The 23634-nt window shown below is 45.5% G+C and overlaps 1 protein-coding gene across 1 annotated transcript in view; it reads left to right on the forward strand.

The window, feature by feature from the left end:
- The window catches only part of RAB6B (RAB6B, member RAS oncogene family), a 109761-nt gene that overhangs the window by 57468 nt on the left and 28659 nt on the right, over nt 1-23634 (forward strand). The window contains exon 4 of the mRNA XM_073625531.1: nt 14399-14504. Coding sequence (XP_073481632.1) covers nt 14399-14504 — 106 coding nt within the window. The remainder of the gene's footprint in view (nt 1-14398; nt 14505-23634) is intronic.

A 23634-nucleotide genomic window follows, 5' to 3' on the forward strand; every position in this document is an offset into this window, starting at 1 on the left:
ACAGAATCATGTTTCCTACTCTATTTATAGTCTAATAGCTGTGCTGGTCCCCATAGTAGCCGCCACCATTTTGTTGGAGGTATACAGGCATAAGCACATATTACATTTGACATACAGCGCATCTCTCTGGATTGCAGTATAAAAAACAAAAATATACAGAGACCAAATAAAGGCTGTGTGAAATACTAGCCTTATTTCGCAAAGATAATAATTTTTTTATGAAACCTCTTTAAGGCTCCATGCACATGTTTCAGAATGGAGTAGATAACAGCTCAGAGGCTGCTTTAGACTTCATTTCTTTGGATGTAGTAGGTCCTACTGAGGTGTGTTTAGAAAAGCAGATTAAACATAGTCCTTTTGCTGTCAAATGCTGTATTTTGCTGTATTTTTCACGCAATGCATTCATCGGTAGCACATACGACTGGAGAAAAGCCAACGTGGTACCAATATTTAAGAAGGGGTGAGATATATCCATGGGAACTACAGGCCAGTTAGCCTAACATCAATAGTCTGCAAACTAACATCAATAGTCTGCAAGCTATTGATTGGGATGATAAGGGACTATATCCAAGATTTTAGTAATGAAAACAGTATCATTAGTGGTAATCAGCATGGATTCATGCAAAATCGTTCTTGCCAGACCAATCTATTATCTTTCTATGAAGAAGTGAGCTGCCATCTAGATAAAGGAAGGCCTTTGGATGTGATGTCTCTGGATTTTGCAAAGGCATTTAAAACAGTTCCCCACAAATGTTTACTATACAAAATGAGGTCTGTGGGCATGAACCACAGGGTGAGTACCTGGGTTGAAAACTGTCTGCAGGGGCGGGTCCAAAGGGTGGTGATCAATAGTGAGTACTAGGAATGGTTCGGTGTGGTAAGTGGGGTCCCCCAAGGATCTGTCCTGGGACCGATTCTGTTTAATTTATTCATAAACGATATAGAGGATGGGATAACCAGCAAAATCTCAGTATTTGCGCAAGATACCAACTTAAGCAGGGCAATAACTTCTGCACAGGAGGTGGAAACCTTACAAGAAGACCTAAATAAAATAATGGGGGTGGGCAACTACATGGCAAATGAGGTTTAATGTTGAAAAATGTAAAGTAATGCATTTGGGTGCTAAAAATACGAAAGCAAGTTACTCGCTAGGGGAAGAATATTGGGGGAATCTAGGATGGAAAAGGACCTGGGGGTTTTAGTAGATGACAGGCTCAGCAATGGCATGCAATGCCAAACTGCTGCAAGCAAAGCCAACAGAATATTGGCATGTATTAAAAAGAGAATTCAGTCCAGAGATAAAATGACAATTCTCCCACTCTACAAGATTCTGGTCCGGCTGCATCTTGAGTATGCCGTTCAGTTCTAGGCACCAGTCTGGATCGATGTGTTGGAACTGGAGAGAGTCCAGAGAAGGGCAACAAAGCTAAAACCTTCATACAGGGGTGTGGCCTAGCACCGGAGGAAAATGGCAGCATAGACTGAGAGCTCCGCCATCCAGAGCTTTTATTTTGCCTTTAATCAGCGGGACAACCCTCACACTAACGGGTAAAGATGACCGGGAGGAGCTCGTCAGCCACCTGGTCCCCGCAGGACTCATCCACACAACTTAGCAGGAACATACCGGCGATGTTCAGCACCAGCACGCTAATCCACAGGCCACATCTCAGGCCTCGGACCGGAGTTACGGCACTACCGCTGACTCCCCTGGTGCCTCTGCTGCAGGTACGCTCATCTCTCACTCTTCTCCCCTACTGTGCTTAGCCGATCTGCAACAAGTAACCATGGATATCAAGAGCCCCCTGTCTGCAGCCATTTCTGACCTTAAAACGGACATTCGAGCAGTGGCCTCTCGGCTGGAACACGTGGAGGCGGTGGCCATGACACATGGGGCAGCCATCCAGCAAGTCCAAAGAGTCACAAGCGTTCATGCCCAGCACTTGATGGACATGCACAGGCACATGGAGGACCTAGACAACAGGGGCAGCAGGAGAAACCTGCGAATTATACCAGAGTCAGTAGAAGGATCCTAGTTACAGTCTGCTGTCTGGGCCGTCTTTAATACTCTGCTAGGTAGGCCGCCTGATGCAACTGTTGGAATAGAAAGGTGTCACAGGGCTCTCAGACCAAGGAGCAGAGACACTGATCCCCCTAGAGATGCGGTGTGCTGTCTGGTTAATTTCACTCAAAAGTAAGAAATATTGTGATTAGCCCGCAACCATGAACATTTGGAACATGAGGGTGCATGCATTCAGCTATTTCAAGATCTCTCGGCCATTACCCTTCTACACAGGAGAGATCTACATCCTCCTCTGCATGCTTTACATGACAGACGCATTACTTTTTGATGGAAATTCCCCTTCTGCCTGCAAGCAACTACTGGTATTTGCACGGCACAGTTGAGAACACCAGCCGACCTGCAGTCTTTCTGTGACACCCTGGGCATCCGGGTGGTAGATGTCCAGGACTGGTACAGTGCATTCCTGCAACCAGATCCCTGGATCCCCACGAAGCCTGATGCCACTCCGAGATCGCAAAGACACAGACAAATGCGTAGTAGACCCTCAACCACCTCCCCATCGAAGATTCTTGGTGATATGGAAATGGATGAGAGCCCACGAGTTTCCCTGTCGTCCGTCCGATGCAGAACAGACCATTGACTGTACAACCGCTCGTTTCCAGATCTTGGATGCTAGATCATGATAGCTATTTCGAAGGACTACCCTGCATGGCCTTCTGTCTCGCATCCTTTCAGGCAAGAGAAATCTGGTAATCCACCCAGGCCTGGGAGAAGGTTCTTGCTTCCCTTTTTCGTTTAGTTGACCTGAAATTGCATAGGAACCCGGTGAGCGAACAGGTTTCCTGGATGCAGGACTTTATACCAACAAAGAGCAGAGGGACGCTTCCTCTCTCTCAGGGCTTTTAAACTCAGTGCTATATGCTCTACACTGGTGGTGCTCCAGAAGAGAATACACTGACCAAAGTCACAGTGGAACTTATGGGAGTTGCGTGTGCTCCCACACTAGGCACCTTGAGACACCTGAAGGCCGCTGGTCATTTGCCATGTGAACTTCCTTGCAGCGGCATTACCTGGTCTCTACGCTGCCTGCTTGTGGGCGAGAGTCATGGCTCCCTCACACAAGTGGTGGAGCATATACAGTTATTAATGGTCATCACAACACTGGTATATATATATATATATTTTTTCCTGTTTATTACAGTTTTGTTATTATGTTTATGGTTTCTCTCTTTTTCTTCCCATCATTGGCCCTCGGGGGATCTTGTTAGATTTAGAACCCACGAGACTCAAGTCTAACAGCACAGTAAGATGGGATGCTCCCTGAAATGGATGTAATATCAGCCATGCTCAAGCTCACCGGTAATGTGGAGGGGTGATATTCTATCTCCTACTATAGAAATGAGATTGATTGTTAGTTGCTTTTGGAGCCCTGTACCCCCGAGCTCTTGATGCTTCAGACCCGAGGTTTGTGCTCCGACCTGAATGTTAAGTCCTTAGGGGTCGGGGGTATCAGTTTGCCAACCTTTAGAATATTCAAGTCCTTTTGCATGTCAGAAGCTCAGGGGGCATGGCTCTCTAACTGCTCCAAGATGTGGAGTAAGTGACAATGTGCTATTCGGGGGCCTCTAACCTAACTGCTGTTTTTTATTATTATATCTACACTAAGTCAGGAGGAATCTGTTACCTTCTTAATGTGATGTGGTCCCTTGGTCTAGATCTGTCCAGGGTGCCCACAATAGAGCAAGGCTGGGCGCAGGGGCTTCTGCTCTCTAGGCCCATGCATATTGGATAGGGTCCTGGGGGTGGTGGCCCCAGTGTGACGCACAATAGCAATATTAGGGGTTACGCCGGCCCCAAAATTAATTGACACATACTACTTTGCCTTCTACTGGATCCTGGTTATACGGAAGGGGGGGGGTGACTTCCAGAGAGCACTGGTAGTCGCTTATTCTAGGTGAGCTCTATCTGGAACTCTCTGGTTCTTGTGGCTGAGGTTTGTTCCATGTTGTATGTGCTCCAGCTCAGAAGTCTTTGGGTGGTGGTGGCATATGGATTCACCTTGGTGTTAGACTTCATCCCCACCTCAAGGAGGCAGGTTCCCCTTTGAAATGATTTGGTATGTTTTTTTCCCTATTCCCATACCCCTTAGTGTTCCCAACTAGGTGGGCCAGCAGGCTGCACCCACCTCTGGTAGCTATTATGCCATACCTGTGTTGGGAGTATTCACCACGCGCACTAACAGATGCTCATCCACGCGCACTAACAGCATTCAGTCATGTCTTTTGCAGTGCATTCTTCAGCTCCTCTGTCCCTTAGTGTATTCCTTAAATACTAAGGGCCTCAATGTCCTGGAGAAGCGTAGCAGTGTTTTGACGGAAGCTCACAGACATAGAGCACAAGTTATCTTTCTGCAAGAAACCCATTTAAAGGCAGGCTCCGTTCCACGCTGAGCTGATAGGCGCTTTTCTGAGGTTTACCATGCAACCTGTACTGACTCCAAAACCAAGGGGGTTTCAATCTTGCTGGCTAAGTCGTTTATGTTTCACCTTACTGATCAAATGCTGGACCCTGAGGGTAGATTTCTCTTCTTAAAAGGCACCTGGAAAGACAGACCAGTGACTCTGGCAAATGTATATTGTCCCAATTCCAAAAAGGTAATCTTTCTGAAAGACACTCTTCTGAAACTTGCTTCATTTCAGACAGGTCTTTTAATCCTGGGAGGGGACTTTAACATGGCTCTAGACCCGCTTTTGGATACATCTACTGGCACCTCTTCATTTCCCTTTTCTGCTCTACATCAGGTGAAACTTCAACTGGCTCCCCTTACATTACATGACACCTGGCGCACTCTTAACCCTAGAGAGAAGGATTACACATTTTTCTCGGCGTTGCATAATCACTACGTGAGTTTGAACTATCTTTTTATACACCAGGCAGACCTGTCCTGGTGTAGAAAAAGACCTGTCCTACCTTTCTGACGATACTATTGAAAACATAGTGCTTTCCGACCATTACCCGATTACAGTGACCCTACGATTCCCTCAGAGAGAGGAGTCCACTAAGATGTGGAGGTTGGATGCTTCTATTCTAGCTGATCCTGGGGATGCGGAGACCATTAGACAGGCCCTTAGTGACTATTTCCGCCATAATGACACGCCAGATGTGTCACCCATGACTCAATGGGAGGCACATAAGTGTGTCATACGTGGACATCTTTTCTTAAATTCTGGTGACCCTCGTATCGTACCATGTGCCAGCCTGGGTAGGAATGGACCAGGTAGGTTTTGTCCCTCGCAGGGAAGCCAGGGACAACACCATTAAAGCCCTGAACTTGCATCATTGGCTAACCTGTACTCAGTGGGAAGGGTTTTTCCTGGCAATGGATACAGAAAAGGCGTTCGATCGAGTGACCTGGGACTATGTGGATGCGGTGCTAGATGCTCTTGGATTGGGGAGCAGTATGCGTACCTTCATTGGATCACTTTATGTGAGTCCAAGAGCTAGAGTCAAATTCAATGGCCACTTATCGGATGCCTTCTCCATACGTTTCGGCAATAGACAAGGGTGTCCTCTTTCACCCCTACTCTGTATCCTCACATTAGAACCCCTCTTACGTTGCATCCGGGCCAACCCGAATATAAAGGGTATTGAGGTCCATCACAGGGAATACAAGATTACGGTCTTTGCGAATGACATCTTTTTTTCTATCAGCTCCGCTCACGTCCCTGCCCAACCTTATGCCAATCCTTGAACAATTTAAACGTATTTCTATTCTAGAAATCAACTATTCAAAATCGTTTGCACTGAATGTCTCTCTACCGGCCAACCTAGTACAGCAGTGCCAGACGAATTTTCCTTTTAAATGGAAAGCAGATGCCATCACCTATCTGGGTATCCAACTCCCTGGCAAGCTAAATGTACTATATGATAAAAACTTTTTGTCAGAACTGAAAGGTTTACAACAAGATCTACAAAGGTGAGATGTGCCCACCCTCTCTTGGTTTGGACGCGCCTCTATCCTAAAGATGACAGTTCTTCCCCACCTGCTGTACAAAATGCAGACTATCCTGATCCGATTACCACCCGCCTTCTTTGTGGCCTACAGGAGGATTTGTAGGTCTTTCCTTTGGGGAACTAAATCGACACGCTTTGGGTGTGCAAAACTAGTACTACCAAAATCTAAGGGTGGAATTGGCCTTCCGGATCTACAGAGCTATTATTGGGCTGCTCATATGACTAGGGTTGTAGATTGGAGGATTCATACCCATCGCAAAGACTGGGGGAATCTTGCACGAAGGATCTTGAGAACTGAGCTTCGTCAGTCCCCTGGTTCTCCTAAAAGCCTGTGAGTCCCAACCTTCACACGTATCTCCTCATTGGGGAAACTCTTCATGAATTTGACAGGGTCTGTAAAGTACATGTGCTGCTGACCACGGAGTGTTCGATTACTCCCATCAGAGGCAATCCAGACTTCCCCTCCGGGGTTAGCTAATACCTACCTGGCACAAGAATGGCCATACGCAGAGATACAAGCAAAACACTTCTTCCACAGAGACAAGTTTGTTCGACAGCATGACCTTGCGGCACTGTCTAAGGCCCCTTTCACACTTATACGACTTCAAAGTCGCGCGATTTTACGGCCGCGATTTTATAGCGATTTGGGAGCAGTACTACTTTGTACGACTTTGCCACATTTTTGGCATTAACAAATGAAAACATACAGTAGTTGGTATGAATCATGAAGGGGAACTCCACGCCAAGTTTTAAATAAAAATACTGGCGTGGGTTCCCCCCCAGGGGCATACCAGGCCCTTAGGTCTGGTATGGATTGTAAGGGAAACCCCCTACGCCAAATAATCGGCGTGGGGGTCCCCCCAAAATCCATACCAGACCCTTATCCAAGCACACAGCCCGGCCGGTCAGGAATGGGGGTGGGGATGAGCGAGCGCCCCCCCTCCTGGACCGTACCAGGCCGCATGCCCTCAACATGGGGGGGTGGGTGCTTTGGGGCATGGGGGGCACCCTGCGGCCCCCCAACCCAAAGCACCTTGTCCCCATGTTGATGAGGACAAGGGCCTCTTCCAGACAACCCTGGCCGTTGGTTGTCGGGGTCTGCGGGCAGGGGGTTTATCGGAATCCGGGAGCCCCCTTTAATAAGGGGGCCCCCAGATCCCGGCCCCCCACCCTATCTGAATGAGTATAGAGTACATCTTACCCCTACCCATTCACCTAGGGAAAAAAGTGTCAATAAAAAACACACTACAGGTTTTTAAAGTCATTTATTAGGCAGCTCCGGGGTCTTCCGACTTCGGGGGTCCTCTTCCGACTTCGGGGGTCTCTCCGGCGTCTTCTCCCGTTGTCCGCATCTTCTGCCGGCTCCACCGCTATCTTCTGCCGCTCTTTTGCCAGCAGTGGCCCGGACTTCTAGATCGCTTTCTTCCCTCTTCTCTTCCAGAGATGTTGACACGACGCTCTCTCCAGCTGAAATGGCCTCTGAGCTCTCCGCAACGGACTTATATAGGCGGTACCCCGCCCCCTTATGCCGTCACAGTCCATGGGCATGCTGGGACTGTGACGTTTTAGGGGGCTTGGTCACCGGGTAATGACCATGCCCCCTTATGACGGCACAGTCCCAGCATGCCCCGGGACAGTGACCTCATAAGGGGGCGGGGTCACCGCCTATATAAGTCCATTGCAGAGCGCTCAGAGACCATTCCAGGTGGAGAGAACGTCATGTCAACATTGGAAGCTAAGAAGAAGGCAGAAGTCCGGGCCACCGCTAGCAATTGAGCTGCAGAAGATAGCGGAGGAGCCGGCAGAAGATCAGGACACCGGGAGGAGATGCCGGAGAGACCCCCGAAGTCGGAAGAGGACCCCCGAAGTCGGAAGAGGACCCCCGAAGTCGAAAGAAGACCCCCGAAGTCGGAAGAAGACCCCCGAAGTCGGAAGAGGACCCCCCGAAGTCGGAAAAAGACCCTGGAGCTGCCTAATAAATGACTTTAAACACCTGTGTACTGTGTTTTTTATTGACACTTTTCCCTAGGTGAATGGGTAGGGGTACGGTGTACCCCATACTCATTCACATAGGGTGGGGGGCCGGGATTTGGGGGCCCCCTTATTAAAGGGGGCTCCCGGATTCCGATAAGCCCCCTGCCCGTAGAAGAGGCCCTTGTCCTCATCAACCCGGGGACAAGGTGCTTTGGGGTGGGGGGGCCCAATCAGGACCTCCAGCCGGTGTCTCAGGTCCTGATTGGATAGCTTAATAGCAGCGCAGCCATTGGCTCCTGCTGCTGTCAATCAAATCGAATGACACAGAAAACGAGGGGCGGGGCCGAGTCCTGCTGTCTGTGTCAATGAACACAGCAGCAGGTCACGGGAGCATGCCTGCGCGAGTGCCCTGAGGGAGAGAGGCTCTCCAACGGGGCACTCAAGAAGAGGAGGAGCCAGGAGCGCAGCTGAGGAAGAGGAGGATTGGGGCCACTTTGTGCAAAACCAACTGCACAGAGCAGATAAGTATGACATGTGTGTTTGTTTTTTGTTTGTTTTTTTTAAACAAACCTTTGCATATCCTTTAAGGCTGGGTTCACACCTCCATGCGGAGCGACTCACAGCAGGGGTCTGGTGCGTACCTGTTCAACATTTCAGGTCCAATTTCGGACCAGAAGATGCACAGGACTCCTGTGCAATTCACTCCGCAGTTGTCCCAGGGCTGTGTGAACGGGCTCCATTGAAAACCGGTCACAGTCTCCTTACATGCGAATTGGATGCAGGGAAACCCGCATCCAATTCGCAATAGTGTGAACCCAGCCTAAAGGGAGTGTTCCTAATCTCAGCTTGTTACCTGTATAAAAGACACCTGTCTACAGAAGCAATCAATCAGATTCCAATCTCTCCACCATGGCCAAGACCAAAGAGCTGTCCAAGGATGTCAGGGACAAGAGTGTAGACCTACACAAGGCTGGAATGGGCTACAAGACCATCACCAAGCAGCTTGATGAGAGGCTGACATTTGGTGTGATTATTCGCAAATGGAAGAAACACAAAATAACTGTCAATCTCCCTCGGTCTGGGGCTCCATACAAGATCTTACCTCGTAGAGTTTCAATGATCATGAGATTGGTGAGCAATCATCCCAGTGTTTGAAGGAGGAGGAATTCTGCCTATGACCACAAGAACACCATCCTCACCATCAAACATGGAGGTGGAAAAATTATGCTTTGGGGTGTTTTTCTTGCTAAGGGGACAGGACAACTTCACCGCATCAAAGGGACGATGGACGGGGCCATATACTGTCAAATCTTGGGTGAGAACCTCCTTCCCTCAGCCAGGGCATTTAAAATGGGTCATGGATGGGTATTCCAGCATGACAATGACCCAAAACACACGGCCAAGACAACAAAGAAGTGGCTCAAGAAGAAGCACATTAAGGTCCTGGAGTGGCCTAGCCAGTCTCCAGATCTTAATCCCATAGAAAATATGTGGAGGGAGCTGAAGGTTTGAGTTACCAAACGTCAGCCTCGAAACCTTAATGACTTGGAGAGGATCTGCAAAGAGGAGTTGGAGAAAATCCCTCCAGAGATGTGTGCAAATGTGGCCATTTACAAGAAACGTCTGACTTCTATTATTGACAACAATTTTGTTGTTGTTCTGTCTCTCGCTGTTAAAATAAACCTACCAGACTTTAGTGGAAGGAGTTGAAATGTTTCAACTCCTTTCAAAGTTCACATGAAGCGTCAATTTTGAAGCAAAGCGACGCTAACACTTCATGTTTTAAAAATGTGAACAGCACTGTACGCTGTCCATATTATCAACTGTATAGGCGCTTGAGGAGAGTTAAAATTGCCCCTCAAACGCCTGCATTCAATGCCAGTGTAAACTAGGCCTAAAATTGGTGGAATAAGAGGATAGTTGGGGAGCTGTCTTGGTTGGAACCATCAAGGACAAAATATTAATTATATAATTTTATACACACAACTGCATTAATAAATGTCAGATTTTTTTTCCCAGTATGGCCAACAGTTTGCAATAATGTAAAGCTTTTATTTTCCGATTTCAGCATTTTACAACATGCTCTCAACCCCCATCTCTACTAAAATAGCATACGACCTGAAACCCTGATGGGAAAGAGAGGTGGGACCAATAGGGGATGAGGAGTGGGAGGAGGCACTGGAGTCTTGTAAGGCCGTATCCCCCAAACTATCGGATCGACTGTCGCAACTCTACATTCTACACAGGGCATACCTCACACCCCTTAGAGTGGCAAGATACAAACGCACCCAATCTATCACATGCCTAATGTATGGAGGAGAGACAGGCACTTTCTTCCACTTGATCTGGACATGTCCCAAGATTCAAGGCTTGTGGAAACAAATCGTGACATTCCTACACGATACAATGGGTTCACCCCTTGCATTAGACCCAAAACAATGCCTTCTTGGCATAATACCAGATACAATTGATAAGCATACAAAAATATTTCTTAATGAGACGCTGTTCGCAGCAAAAAAAAATCATAGCTAAAAAATGGATGAGACAAATGCCTCCCAAAATAGTAGAATGGAAAATAGAAGTGAATAATACCCTGCTGTATAAGAAATGCATATATATCAACAGAGGCTGCCCCAACAAATACAACAAGATATGGGATCGCTGGCTCCAGGAATATGATACATGTGTCTAATAAAACCAAATTAGCTTGAAATTAATAATTGAACACACGCCTCAATATGTAGTCTCTATGTACTAAATGTATGCTGTACTTGTAGAATATACTCACATGATGGAAAAAATGTACCAGATATCTTAATTACAGACTGTATAACACTCAATGTATCTGTTACTAAGTTTATATGTAAAAGCAAACATAACATGTATGCACCAGTTGATTAATAAAAACCTTTGTTCAACGTAAAAAAAAAAAGCTTTTACTTTCCCAAACTATTCCTGTTTAATGTATGTTGATTATCTTTACGTTATAAATAAAATGGCTGAATAAAATCTTACACGGACATAAAGACTTTATGTAAGGCTCTGTCTATGTAGCCAAGACAATGAAGTCTGTAAATTCATTTAATTTGTTTCAACAAATGAAATGAAGGATTTCCTGACACAAAGGGGAATTCTTGGCATGTGTAAAACCTCCATATGCTTTGGCTGGAACGATTGAGTGCTGTGCTAAATTCAGGGTGCCAAATAACAAGAGGCCAGCCCTATCTGTACTGTAACTGGGAGGAAAAAATCATTGTAACAGACGGTCTACAGGGCTCAGCTACCACAAGCTGGAAGTTAATAGTATAAGCCCAAAACAATTTGTCGTCTTGTTGGTCTTACTGATTTATGCAAGAATCCATACTAAACATATTGGTTAGAGTTGAAAAAATAAAAGTTGACTTATGCCTTGTTGTTATGGCTCACTGCACATGTTGTCTTTTCCTTAAAATTTATTAGCAACAATCCCAAGTCACGTTTAATTTTTTTTTCTGTTATTCCTTGCTAAAAAAAATATTTAACAAGATGCTATCACTGACACAGTGATCCCTACCTCACGGGGACTTAAAGTAGCATTAAACCCAAAGCAAACATTTATTAGATTGCAGCTTACCAATTTTCAGATGTGATGGCTGCATTTGTTTACTTTTTTGGGGTTTCTTTTGTTTTCACCTGAAGATCCAGTCAGTAAGTCTGTTGTTTTTCAAAAGAACAAGCTTTCCTGCAGATGTAGTCAATAGTCTGCATTTATGCATTTGCTGTATGTAAAACCTTTATCCCGAAAGGAAAAAAAAAATGTTTGCTGTAACTCCTTATAAAATATTAGTTGGGGTTCAGCTTCAATTTCTTAGTGTTTCTAAATCTGCTAGTACAGCTCCCCCCCCCCCCCCAGACAATGCTGCTGTCCAAAGTTGTCTCTGTTGCTCCTTCATCCAGAGTGGAGGCACTCTAATACTGGAGGAGTATTACTGGCCAGATCATCAGGGGAAAACAGGGGAAAAGCCTAAAGAAAAATAAATGGATTGCAGCCACCACATGCATCGATTGGTAAGCTGCCATATGTTACATTGTTAGTTTTGGGTTTAATATCATTTTCAGTATTTAATTGTAAATTAGCCACATTTAGCTTGTGAGTCAGTTAGCATAAGGGGGTTAGTAATAGATCACCTTCTGAGACTCCTAGCAGCTGCAATTCAAACATTGTAGGAAACATATTTTTTTCATCTGAAAGGATATCGGGAGATTACTTTTTTTGCAGATACCCTAAATATAAAGTGTTCTGGAGATTAAGAATTTAGAGGTTTTCAAAAATATATGCCTCAGCAATCCTTAACCACTTCAGCCCCAGAAGGATTTACCCCCTTAATGACCAGGCCATATTTTGCGATACGACCCCTGCGTCACTTTAACTGAAAATTGCGCGGTCTTGCGACGTACACAAACAAAATTGATGTCCTTTTTTCCCCATAAATAGAGCTTTCTTTTGGTGGTATTTGATCACCTCTGCGGTTTTAATTTTTTGCGCTCTAAACAAAAAAAGACCGCCCATTTTGAAAAACCCCAATATTTTTTATTTTTTGCTATTATAAATATCCCAAAAAAAATATTTTCATCAGTCTAGGCCAATATGTATTCTTCTACATATTTTTGGTAAAAAAAATGCAATAAACTTATATTGATTGGTTTTCGCAAAAGTTATAGCATTTACAAAATTGGGGATATATTTATGGTATTTTTTATTATAAATTTTGTTTTTTTACTAGTAATGCCGTTGATCAGCAATTATTAGCGGGACTGTGACATTGCAACGGACAGACCGGACACCTAACTGACATTTTTTACTCTTTTTTTTGGGAACCAGTGACATTATTACAGTGATCAGTGCTAAAAATATGCACTGATATTGTACTAATGACACTGGCAGGAAAGGGATTAACATCAGGAGCGATCCAGTGGTTAAATGTGTTCCCTAGAGAGGTGTTTCTAACTGTGAGGGGAGTGTACTGACAGGGAGTAAAGAGAGGTCACTGTTTCTGATCACTAGGAACAGACAATCTCTCTCTACTCCCCTGTCAGAATGGGGATCTGTTTGTTTACATTGACAGATCCCTGGTCTTGCTCTCTGTTGAGCGATCGTGGGTAGCTGGTGGACATCGCATGCATCAGCTCCGTGCCGCGCCGTGGGCGCATGCCTGCTATAGCTGTTAAAGGAACCGACGTACACTTTGGTGACTCACGCAGCCAAGCTAACCTGCCACAGTATAACTGCGGCGGCTGGTTGGAAAGCAGTTAAAGTATAGCTAAAGGGGAAACTTTTTTTAGTTTTGGATAGAGTGGAGATGGATTAGAACACCTGTTAGTTTTTATTGTTGGGAACACTAGTTCCAATGGTCTGGAAAGTCCCCAAGGAATTCCCCTAATGTGCAGGGATTTCCTCTCACTTCCTGTTTTGGCTATGGTACAGGATGTCAAGGTAGTTCTACCCAACGGGTCTCAGATGGCAAAAAAATAAACCAACAGGGGTTATGACCCTCCCTCATGCTATCCAAAATGAAAAGAAAAAAGTTTTGCCTATAGTTCTACTTTAAAGTGGTTGTAAACCGCTGCAGTATAAAAAAAAAAACTTTCCCCTGCAAGACAATTGCATAATGTGCTAGTATGCATCACTGTCAACGCTGACAGGGCTTCCATCTTCCTCAGTCTTCCTTTCCAAGTTCACAGACTCTGGCTGTGTGAGTGGCCGAAGCCCCAGTGACGTCACTCCCGCGCATGCGTGCAGGAGCCCTCGGTTCCGGCACCTTCAGAGCGCATGCGCCAGTGACGTCACCAGCTGCATCCAGTGTGAATATCTCCTAACCAGTGCCTGTTTAGGAGATATTAAATGAACCTACAGATAAGCCTTATTATAGGCTTACCTGTAGGTAAAAATCACAGAGTGGACTTTACCAGCTTTAGAGTTCAAAAGGGGCTACTCTTTTTGCAGAGATTAAACAGTACACGTTTGTATTAGTCTGATCTAATGTCCAGCAGCCAACCTTGATCACAGTCATGTACAGTATTATGCATTTATTGGGGTTCACAATCTTCACTGTGAGGTGGTCCATCTTTAGAGGGAGTTGGAGTATGGCAGCTTAGACTTCTACCCTGATGCTACAAGCTAGCATGAGATATGTGTCCAGGTGCCATCCCTGGCCATGCTATGATTCTATATCCAGGGCTTTATGGCCTCCCTTTACGTTTGGCTTGTTTGAGTACACACACAGGACTCAAGCACTAAAGAAAATGCAGAGGTCTGATCACTAAAATTTGTGGTAGTAAACTAGCTTAAACAACACTTCTTTCAACATCTGTAGTCTTTTCTGTGACTTGTTGCACATTATCTTGTCTCAGGTCAGACTGCAACTCTGGGACACCGCTGGTCAAGAGAGGTTCCGTAGCCTCATCCCAAGCTACATCCGAGACTCTACTGTGGCTGTGGTAGTTTATGACATCACAAGTGAGTACTTTTTCTGTGCTTGAAGTCCCAATAAATGTAGAGAATTCAAAAGATAATTACTCATAAACTGAACAATGTCAAACCTGTACCATATGACTTATGCCGTGTACACATGGTCAGATTTTGCGACAGGAAATGTTGGATGTGAGCTTGTTGTTGGAAAGTCCGACCGTGTGTATGCTCCATCGGACATTTGCTGTCGGGCTTTCCGCCAACAAATGTTGGCTAGCAGGTTCTCAAATTTTCCACCAACAAAACTTTGTTGTCGGAAAGTCCGATCGTGTGTACACAAGTCCACGCACGTTCAGAAGCAGAAGCGGCCAGTCTTGTAAACTAGCGTTCGTAATGGAGAATAAAAATTTGTGACGTGGCAAAGTAGGAAATCTCCAAATGCAGCGCAGAATTCTCTTCTTCTTTAATGGGGTAATAATGAAGCTGCTTTAATGGTAATACTGAAGGAGTTATTGCAAACTAATTTTCAAAGGCTTTTTTTTTCAAGTGATATCAACAATAATAATAATAGCGCAAAATAAAAAACACAAAAAGAAAAGCGCAAATCAACACTCACCAAACTTCTACTAACACAAAATTAGTAGAAGGAGCCCAAAGGGTGGCGCTAAAGAGCTGAAAAACCACGTCACTACGTTCGTACTTGTTGGCCAACATTTGTGTGACCGTGTGTATGCAAGACAAGCTGGAGCCAACAACCTTCAAACAAAATTCCATGGTTTCGTTGTCGGAAAGTCTGATCGTGTGTACGGGGGAATTACAGTATATTGGAGAGAGTGGTTGAAAAGAACATTAGGAGTTTGGTGGCAAACTGGTGGAGCTAGTGGATTAATTCAGCAGACCGTATTTCTTTTTTATATATCTCCAGCCTACAAAAGATCTGCCCGTAAAAACAAGAAAATACTGCATATGAAGTACAGTTACCAGCATGTATCCTACTGCCAATACTGCTTGAATTATTGCTAGTCTGTTGGTCCATAAGTCTGTAAGACTTTACCATATCTCCCAACTTTCTGCGATTGGAGGAGGGACACCTATTAGAAAAAGTATGTAGATATAGGACACACTCCCTGCCACTCCCCCTTAAAGGAGATTTGTACAAAAAAAAAAGCTTGGTTAAACCAACAAGTGATTTTTTTACTACTACTTTTCCTTTTATATTGGCTTTTGAGATTTCCAAATGCAGTGATTTAGAAATTGGATGAAAGGTTTAGCACCGGGAAAACGGAAAATTGTATCAAATACTTACCGTAATTTTCCTTTCCTGACACCAAACCATGGCAGCATACTAGTGATAGGCTTCGCCTCTCTTCCACTCCCTCAGGACCAGTGAATAGCATAAATGAAAGGCCTAGTTGGTCCCCACCCCATTCTTTGTAATTAGCTACATGCCGAAACGTACAAGAGTGGGTCCGTTTGCAGCCATGGTTTGGCGTCAGGAAAGGAAAATTACGGTAAGTATTTAATACAATTTTCTGTTTTCCTGATACCACCATGGCAGCATACTAGTGATAAAAACTTGCTGACAGGGTGGGGTCTACTTGTCGAATCAATTTTTAATTAGAATGGGACAGAAGACGGAACAATCCTTCCTCCGCAGTCCACTAATGGCAAGACCCAAGATCTACTCCATACCGCTTGAAAAGGTATCCTGAGGTGACCATGATACTTACCTGCAGATGGATTCCATCGACGCCTTAAAATGGGCAGCCCATGAGACCGAAACCGCTCTGGAAGAGTACAGTGGGGATGGAAAGTATTCAGACCCCCTTAAATTTTTCACTCTTTGTTATATTGCAGCCAATTGCTAAAATCATTTAAGTTCATTTTTTCCTCATTAATGCACACACAGCACCCCATATTGACAGAAAAACACAGAATTGTTGACATTTTTGGAGATTTATTAAAAAAGAAAAACTGAAATATCACACGGTTCTAAGTATTCAGACTCTTTGCTGTGACACTCATATATTTAACTCAGGTGCTGTCCATTTCTTCTGATCATCCTTGAGATGGTTCTACACCTTCATTTGAGTCTAGCTGTGTTTGATTATACTGATTGGACTTGATTAGGAAAGCCACACACCTGTCTATATAAGACCTTACAGCTCACAGTGCATGTCAGAGCAAATGAGAATCAAGAGGTCAAAGCAACTGCCTGAAGAGCTCAGAGACAGAATTGTGGCAAGGCACAGATCTGGCCAAGGTTACAAAAAAATTTCTGCTGCACTTAAGGTTCCTAAGACCACAGTGGCCTCTATAATCCTTAAATGGAAGACGTTTGGGACGACCAGAACCCTTCCTAGAGCTGGCCGTCCGGCCAAACTGAGCTATCGGGGGAGAAGAGCCTTGGTGAGAGAGGTAAAGAAGAACCCAAAGATCACTGTGGCTGAGCTCCAGAGATGCAGTCGGGAGATGGGAGAAAGTTATAGAAAGTCAACCATCACTGCAGCCCTCCACCAGTCGGGGCTTTATGGCAGAGTGGCTCAACGGAAGCCTCTCCTCAGTGCAATACACATGAAAGCCCGCATGGAGTTTGCTAAAAAAATACCTGAAGGACTCCAAGATGGTGAGAAATAAGATTCTTTGGTCTGATGAGACCAAGATAGAACTTTTTGGCCTTAATTCTAAACGGTATGTGTGGAGAAAACCAGGCACTGCTCATCACCTGTCCAATACAGTCCCAACAGTGAAGCATGGTGGTGGCAGCATCATGCTGTGGGGGTGCTGTATTAAATCAAAAGGGTGCTTCTACTAAATACTGAGCAAAGGGTCTGAATACTTAGGACCATGTGATATTTCAGTTTTTCTTTTATAATAAATCTGCAAAAATGTCAACAATTCTGTGTTTTTCTGTCAATATGGGGTGCTATTTGTCAACAATTCTGTGTTTTTCTGTCAATATGGGGTGCTATGTGTACATTAATGAGGAAAAAAAATGAACTTAAATGATTTTAGCAAATGGCTGCAATATAACAAAGAGTGAAAAATTGAAGTGGGTCTGAATACTTTCCATCCCCACTGTATGTATCCACTGTTGAAGGAGGTTCACAACCCCTAGCCCTATATGCACGTCCAAACCTACTAAGTCCAGGAGGTAGCCTCTTTTCCCTGATGAATTTCAGCTGGAAAGATGAAAGATTTATTACATGATCTGAAAAGGGCAATTGTGGATAGGGACTTCAAGTTCTGTACATGTCCAATTTGTGTGACCCTCCTAAGTGATCCTCTGGGAAGTTAGGCAATGCACAGATGACTGTTAGATGGTGGGCTGTCGCTACCCTTGATACAATATGATTTACTGGACACAAGTCTACTCCTTCTGGAAAGAAAACAATATCTTTTTCTGAAGCTCTACGAGCTTGAATCTCAGACATCCTTCTGCTTGAAGATCTTGCGATAGATACTGCCTAGTAGGTAGTGTCACAAATTGAATACTGTTCTATTGTACAAGTGGTCGAACTGATTTGAAATCCAGCAACACCGTTAGATTCCACTGGGAAAAATTCTCTTTCGTGGTGGTCGAAACCTCCTGACTGTCTTCAAAATTTGTGCAAATGAAAGGATTAATGGACTCCATTTTGAAGATCTCTAAGGGGATAAAAAAGTTTAACGTCTTCAGATCTACAACCGGACGCTAGCCACCATCCCTTGCAAACTACATATAGGGTTGAATTGAAGCCTGTATATTCTTTTTGTGAATTGAATCAGGACGAAAACCCCCCTAGGTCTGATGTGTATGTATTATAGCAGCCCATCTGCCTAGAAGAATGGAACCTGCTGAGAGGAGGAACATTCTCTGTTCCCTTTGCTTCCCATCTTGCGGGAGCAGGACGGACTTCCAGTCACTCCTGGTATGGCCAGGCCCGGATTTACTCCCTTTGCCGCCCCAAGGCCGGGTCCTTCAATGCCGCCCCCCCCCCCCCACACACACCACCATTCTCGTCCTTTATCGATGACTGCTACAATAGATCAATTAAAAACATATCTCCACACACGAGAACACTGAAAATAACTGACTTTAATTGTACAGACTGAAAATACTTCAGGGTAGGCGCGTGAAGGGTAAGGATTTTTCGCAGGCAATGGCTGGTGATAGTGCTTCAATCATCCCCGGCACCATGGTTGTTATGGTGTCAGGATGATTGAAAATCATTATTTCTATCATTACATTGTAATATAAAATGAAATAGTTCAACTCACCATAATGCAGAATCATTGGAAGCCCTGAGTGTGTCACCTGCCACCATCGCGTGTCACTTGCCACGCTGCCTGCCACCAGATGAGGATGTCACTTGCCACGCTGCCTGCCACCAGATGGGGATGTCACTTGCCACCATGTTAGCCACCAGATGAGGATGTCACTTGCCACTATGCCTGCCACCAGATGGGGATGTCACTTGCCACCATGCCTGCCACCAGATGGGGATGTCACTTGCCGCCATGCCTGCCACCAGATGGGGATGTCACTTGCCGCCATGCCTGCCACCAGATGGGGATGTCACTTGCCGCCATGCCTGCCACCAGATGGGGATGTCACTTGCCACTATGCCTGCCACCAGATGGGGATGTCACTTGCCACGCTGCCTGCCACCAGCTGGGAATGTCACTTGCCACGCTGCCTGCCACCAGATGGGGATGTCACTTGCCACGCTGCCTGCCACCAGATGGGGATGTCACTTGCCACGCTGCCTGCCACCAGATGGGGATGTCACTTGCCACGCTGCCTGCCACCAGATGGGGATGTCACTTGCCACGCTGCCTGCCACCAGATGGGAATGTCACTTGCCATGCTGCCTGCCACCAGATGGGAATGTCACTTGCCACCATGCCTGCCACCAGATGGGGATGTCACTTGCCACCAGATGGGGGTGTCACTTGACACCAGATGGGGGTGTCACTTGACACCAGATGGGGATGTCACTTGCCATGCTCCCTGGACCCTGCCACCAGATGGGGATGCCATGCTGCCTTCTATCAGATGGAGGAGGGCGGAACAGCGGTGCGGGCAATGAGAGATGTCATCTCTCTCCCCCGCTGCCGCACCGCTGACAATACATTGATTTTTTCAAAAATGGCGCCGGGCTGCGAAATCACGCTACTGCGCATGCGCCGCCCGGCCGAGCGCGTACGAGCTTTCCCGAGCCCGGCCGGCTTCGGAACGGCGCATGCGCAGTTGGGTGGTTGGCTCGCGGCCATCTTTTCTGCGGGCACCGGTGCCATTGATAAAGTTTAATGGGCAGCCCGAATAGGGGGGCGGCTGCGAAGTCGCCGCAGGAGCGGCGCCTCCCCTGCACCACTGCCGCCCCGAGGCCTGGCCTCGGTGGCCTTGTGGCAAATCCGGGCCTGGGTATGGCTGTGTTAAGTTTCCTACCAACACAGAAAGTTACTGTTAGAATGTATCTTACACCAAACTTGCCTGAGAAAACAAACGCAGCCCAAATTTCAAACATCATATCTACTGTAGGCAGGGATTAAAGGAATGCTATCCAATCTCTAACAAGGATAAAACCTGTATAGACAAATAAAGGAGATTTTCTCTCCAGACTTTGCCATTCTGAAGAAAGGGTGAATATGACTTTACCCATACAATTGGCCTGCTTGACTGTTTGGATACACAGTTCAATGGAGGGAAAACTGAAGCCGAACAGTTCTGGGCCTTCCTCTGATGAAGAGGAGCTACTACTGTCCGCAGGCTGTCCACTTGCCAGAGTAGCGGAACTAAATGGGTTAACGCCACCTGCCGAGGTGCCAGGATGCTCTTCTAGTGACAGGCAACTCGGAGGGGTTTGCCTGGCCAAGATAATTGAAATAAGTACAGCATAAAATCTCACGCCACCCTCTTCAATAACAATGATATTTGAGTATTACCTGTCAAGTGCGAACTCCTCCAGGCAGTCTTTACTCACTAGCCTATTGGACATAGGTATTGCGCTACAGGCGCTGCAGGACTTTTGCTGGGATGGTAGCGTTGCTATAGGACGTGAAGTCCCTCTCTGTCCAGCAATGTCCACAAGCGTCTCAGCCATCCCAGATTCTCCTTCCTGATTGGCTGAGACACAGCAGCGGCGCCATTGGCTCCCGCTGCTGTCAATCAAAGTCAGCTAGCCAATCAGGGGAGAGAGAGGGTGGGGCTGGGTCAGGGCTCCGTGTCTGAATGGACACGGAGCTGTGACTCGGCTCGGGTGCCCCCATAGCAAGCTGCTTGCTGTGGGGGCACTGAACAGGATGGAAGGGCCAGGAGCACAGAAGAGGGACCCAAGAAGAGGAGGATCTGGGCTGCTCTGTGCATATCCACTGCAACGCAGCAGGTAAGTGTAACATGTTTGTTATTTTTATAGGAAAAAAAACGAGACTTTATAATCACTTTAAGGAATCGCTTAAAGAGACACCTTTTTTTTCAGCATATCTATGACCTCCAGCCACCTGCAGATCCCTTAACATCCCACAGTGCATGCCAACCTCCCATAGTGGCCCACAGTGTGTCCAGGTCCCCTGGGAGCCCTCAGCCTCCACAGTGCCGCCCAGCCACCCACAGTGATACTCATTCTGCTGCAGAGCCTCCAGCTCACCATAGTGCGTCTAACCTCTAACAGTGCCCCCCAGCTTCCTCCAGAAGCCACACCCCCTTCAGGGCCACCAAGTATGCTGCAAAGTATGCTAACCCACTTCACAACCTCCATTACTTATTTTCCCCCACAGGGATACCCAGCCCCATCCAGAGCTTTCCAGCATTTCAATACGTGTTTTGCATTCCCATACTTTTATTGAGTGATTATAAACTTTATTTTTTACTGGGGCGTGAAAGGCTTTAGACGAATATACCAGGTCCTGGTCTCAAAAAAGTTTAAAACCACTGCTCTAGGGGGCAGGATGCTTCCAGGGGCTAGGCTATGCGTTTTAAGGTTATTACCTCTTTTCTCAGTCTTCTGAAAAATACTAGATGCCCGATTGTCTTGCTGATTCAATAGTGTCAGTATCTTCAATGTCACTGATTTAACTCTGACTTTTCTGATCTGCATGCTTGCTCCATGTCTGTTATTTAATAAGTACTGAATCCAGCCAGCCAGGCAACATGCACTTTCAGAAGGAGATCAGCATAAGAACTCTTTAAATGTTATTCTCAGTACTGGCTTTCTTTAAAGGAGAAGTCCAGCCTGAGCTTTTTAGGCTGTGCACTCCTGTGACCCGTTTTCAGCAGAGAGCGGTCTGAAGTACGATCTCCGCTGACGTCACTGCCATCAGTTGAGGCAGCGCGTCATCCCGACTTCCCAAGTCTGGATCCGCCAGCTGCCTTGACTGATGGCAGTCTCAGTGGCTCAGCGAGCCACTGAGACGGCCGCTCCCCGCCCCTCCACAGGTAAGCGCTCCAATGTGCATGGAGAAGCAGAGAGGAGAGACGCTGACTGATAGTCAACAGCTCTCCTATCGAGGAGAAAACCGAGCCATCAGCGATGCTCGGTGGCTCGGTTCTCAGTGCAGAGACAGCGGGGGGACAGATGCAGCATTGGTCTGATGCTGCATTCACCTAGGTAAGTATGAATCTTTAATTAAAAAAAAACACACTTCTCTTTTAAATGTACAGTAGTTGGCTCGGCATTCTTGTCTTGCACCATTGTGTACACTGCTAATTATAAATATATTTCCTAAGTGTAAAAAAAGGAGCTACAATTTTGTACAAAATATAAACTGTAAAAATTGATACTTTAAATAAAGCAGAGGGACATAATTGAATTTAGTGTGACAATCAGCTTTCAGCCTGTGACTGGAATAAACCTGGATAGAAATACATAGCAGGCGGCTGAGGCTTTTATACTGGCTATATAATTAGGGAAAAATCCATTGTAATATGTTGTGTGCACACAATAAATGTGCTGCCATCTAATGGAGTTTATAGATACTGCATTGTGCATGACTATCAGCTGGAGACCCCCTGCGGGGCAAACTCGTTTTGCTAATCAGTAAAAACACTATTAGCCCATTAGATAATTAACAGTAGTAATTAACAGGTCTTTAACGTCTTGTTAGCAAGATGTGTTTCCTTATCACATTGGTAAGAATTGTGTTCACAGATCTGAAAATGTGTGAATGGGAGAAGAACATATAATACACTTTTGTTTATAAAGGGTTTAATTTCAAATTCATCCAACATTTTCCTATGCCTTTGCTGACACATCTACTTATTTATCTAGACTGGCATACAGTGCTGTCATTTCAATATCTCAAATACATCTAGCTAATATCAGTCAGTTTTCAGCGCTTTTCCCATCCCTTTAATTGATTTCATGGTGTTTACCACACTTCACATCCCTTTCTCTGATTTCATGGGATTCACTGATGCAGTGTTTTTCAACCTTTTTTCAGCCAAGGCAGCCTTTAAAATTATGCACAATCTTGAGGCACCCCAATCTAAAATGTAAAAACGAAACTAATAGTTTTACATAGCATAGCAACATCTACACACATACGTCTATGGATGGCCCGAGCGGACCGTGAAAGTTCAGACCCGAATAACGAACCCCATTAAAGTCAATGGGACCCGAACGTCAAAAATAAAAAGTGCCCATTTTGAAGGCTTATATGCAAGTAATTGGGCATACAATGGTTATAGGGGTCCGGGTCTTGCCCTGGGGGACATGTATCAATAAAAAAAAATTTGTGAAAAACTTCGTTTTTAAATGAGCAGTGATTTTTTGATTTTTAAAGTGAAAGCATAAAAATGAAAAATTCCTTCCTGTATAGTGCCTGGGGGGTCAACTTAGTCTACCTGTAAAGTGGCAGATCTTTACCATGTCTAGAATATGCTGCAGCAATAATTGCATTTATAAAGTAAAAAAAAGACATTTTCCCTGCAAGCTGCCTTTATATTTCTCAGCAACAGCTGGGGAGCCAGTGTGTATGATGAGGCCACAATGTAGTGCACTGGGAACAAGATTAGAGATTTTTTTAGATACATTCTGGTGTCACTTTGACTTTGAATAGAAGTAACAGGTGCATAAAAATTGGTCTTTGGGTGTCGGTGGCGTCTTCCCACCATAACCCTAATGGGGCGTACACACGGGCGGACGTTCCGATGGACTTTTGACAGACTTCCGACTGACTTTTTTTACGAACGGACTTG

This window comes from Aquarana catesbeiana, linkage group LG04, assembly GCF_042186555.1.
Source record: "Aquarana catesbeiana isolate 2022-GZ linkage group LG04, ASM4218655v1, whole genome shotgun sequence".
In the NCBI taxonomy this organism is placed as follows: Eukaryota; Metazoa; Chordata; class Amphibia; order Anura; family Ranidae; genus Aquarana; species Aquarana catesbeiana.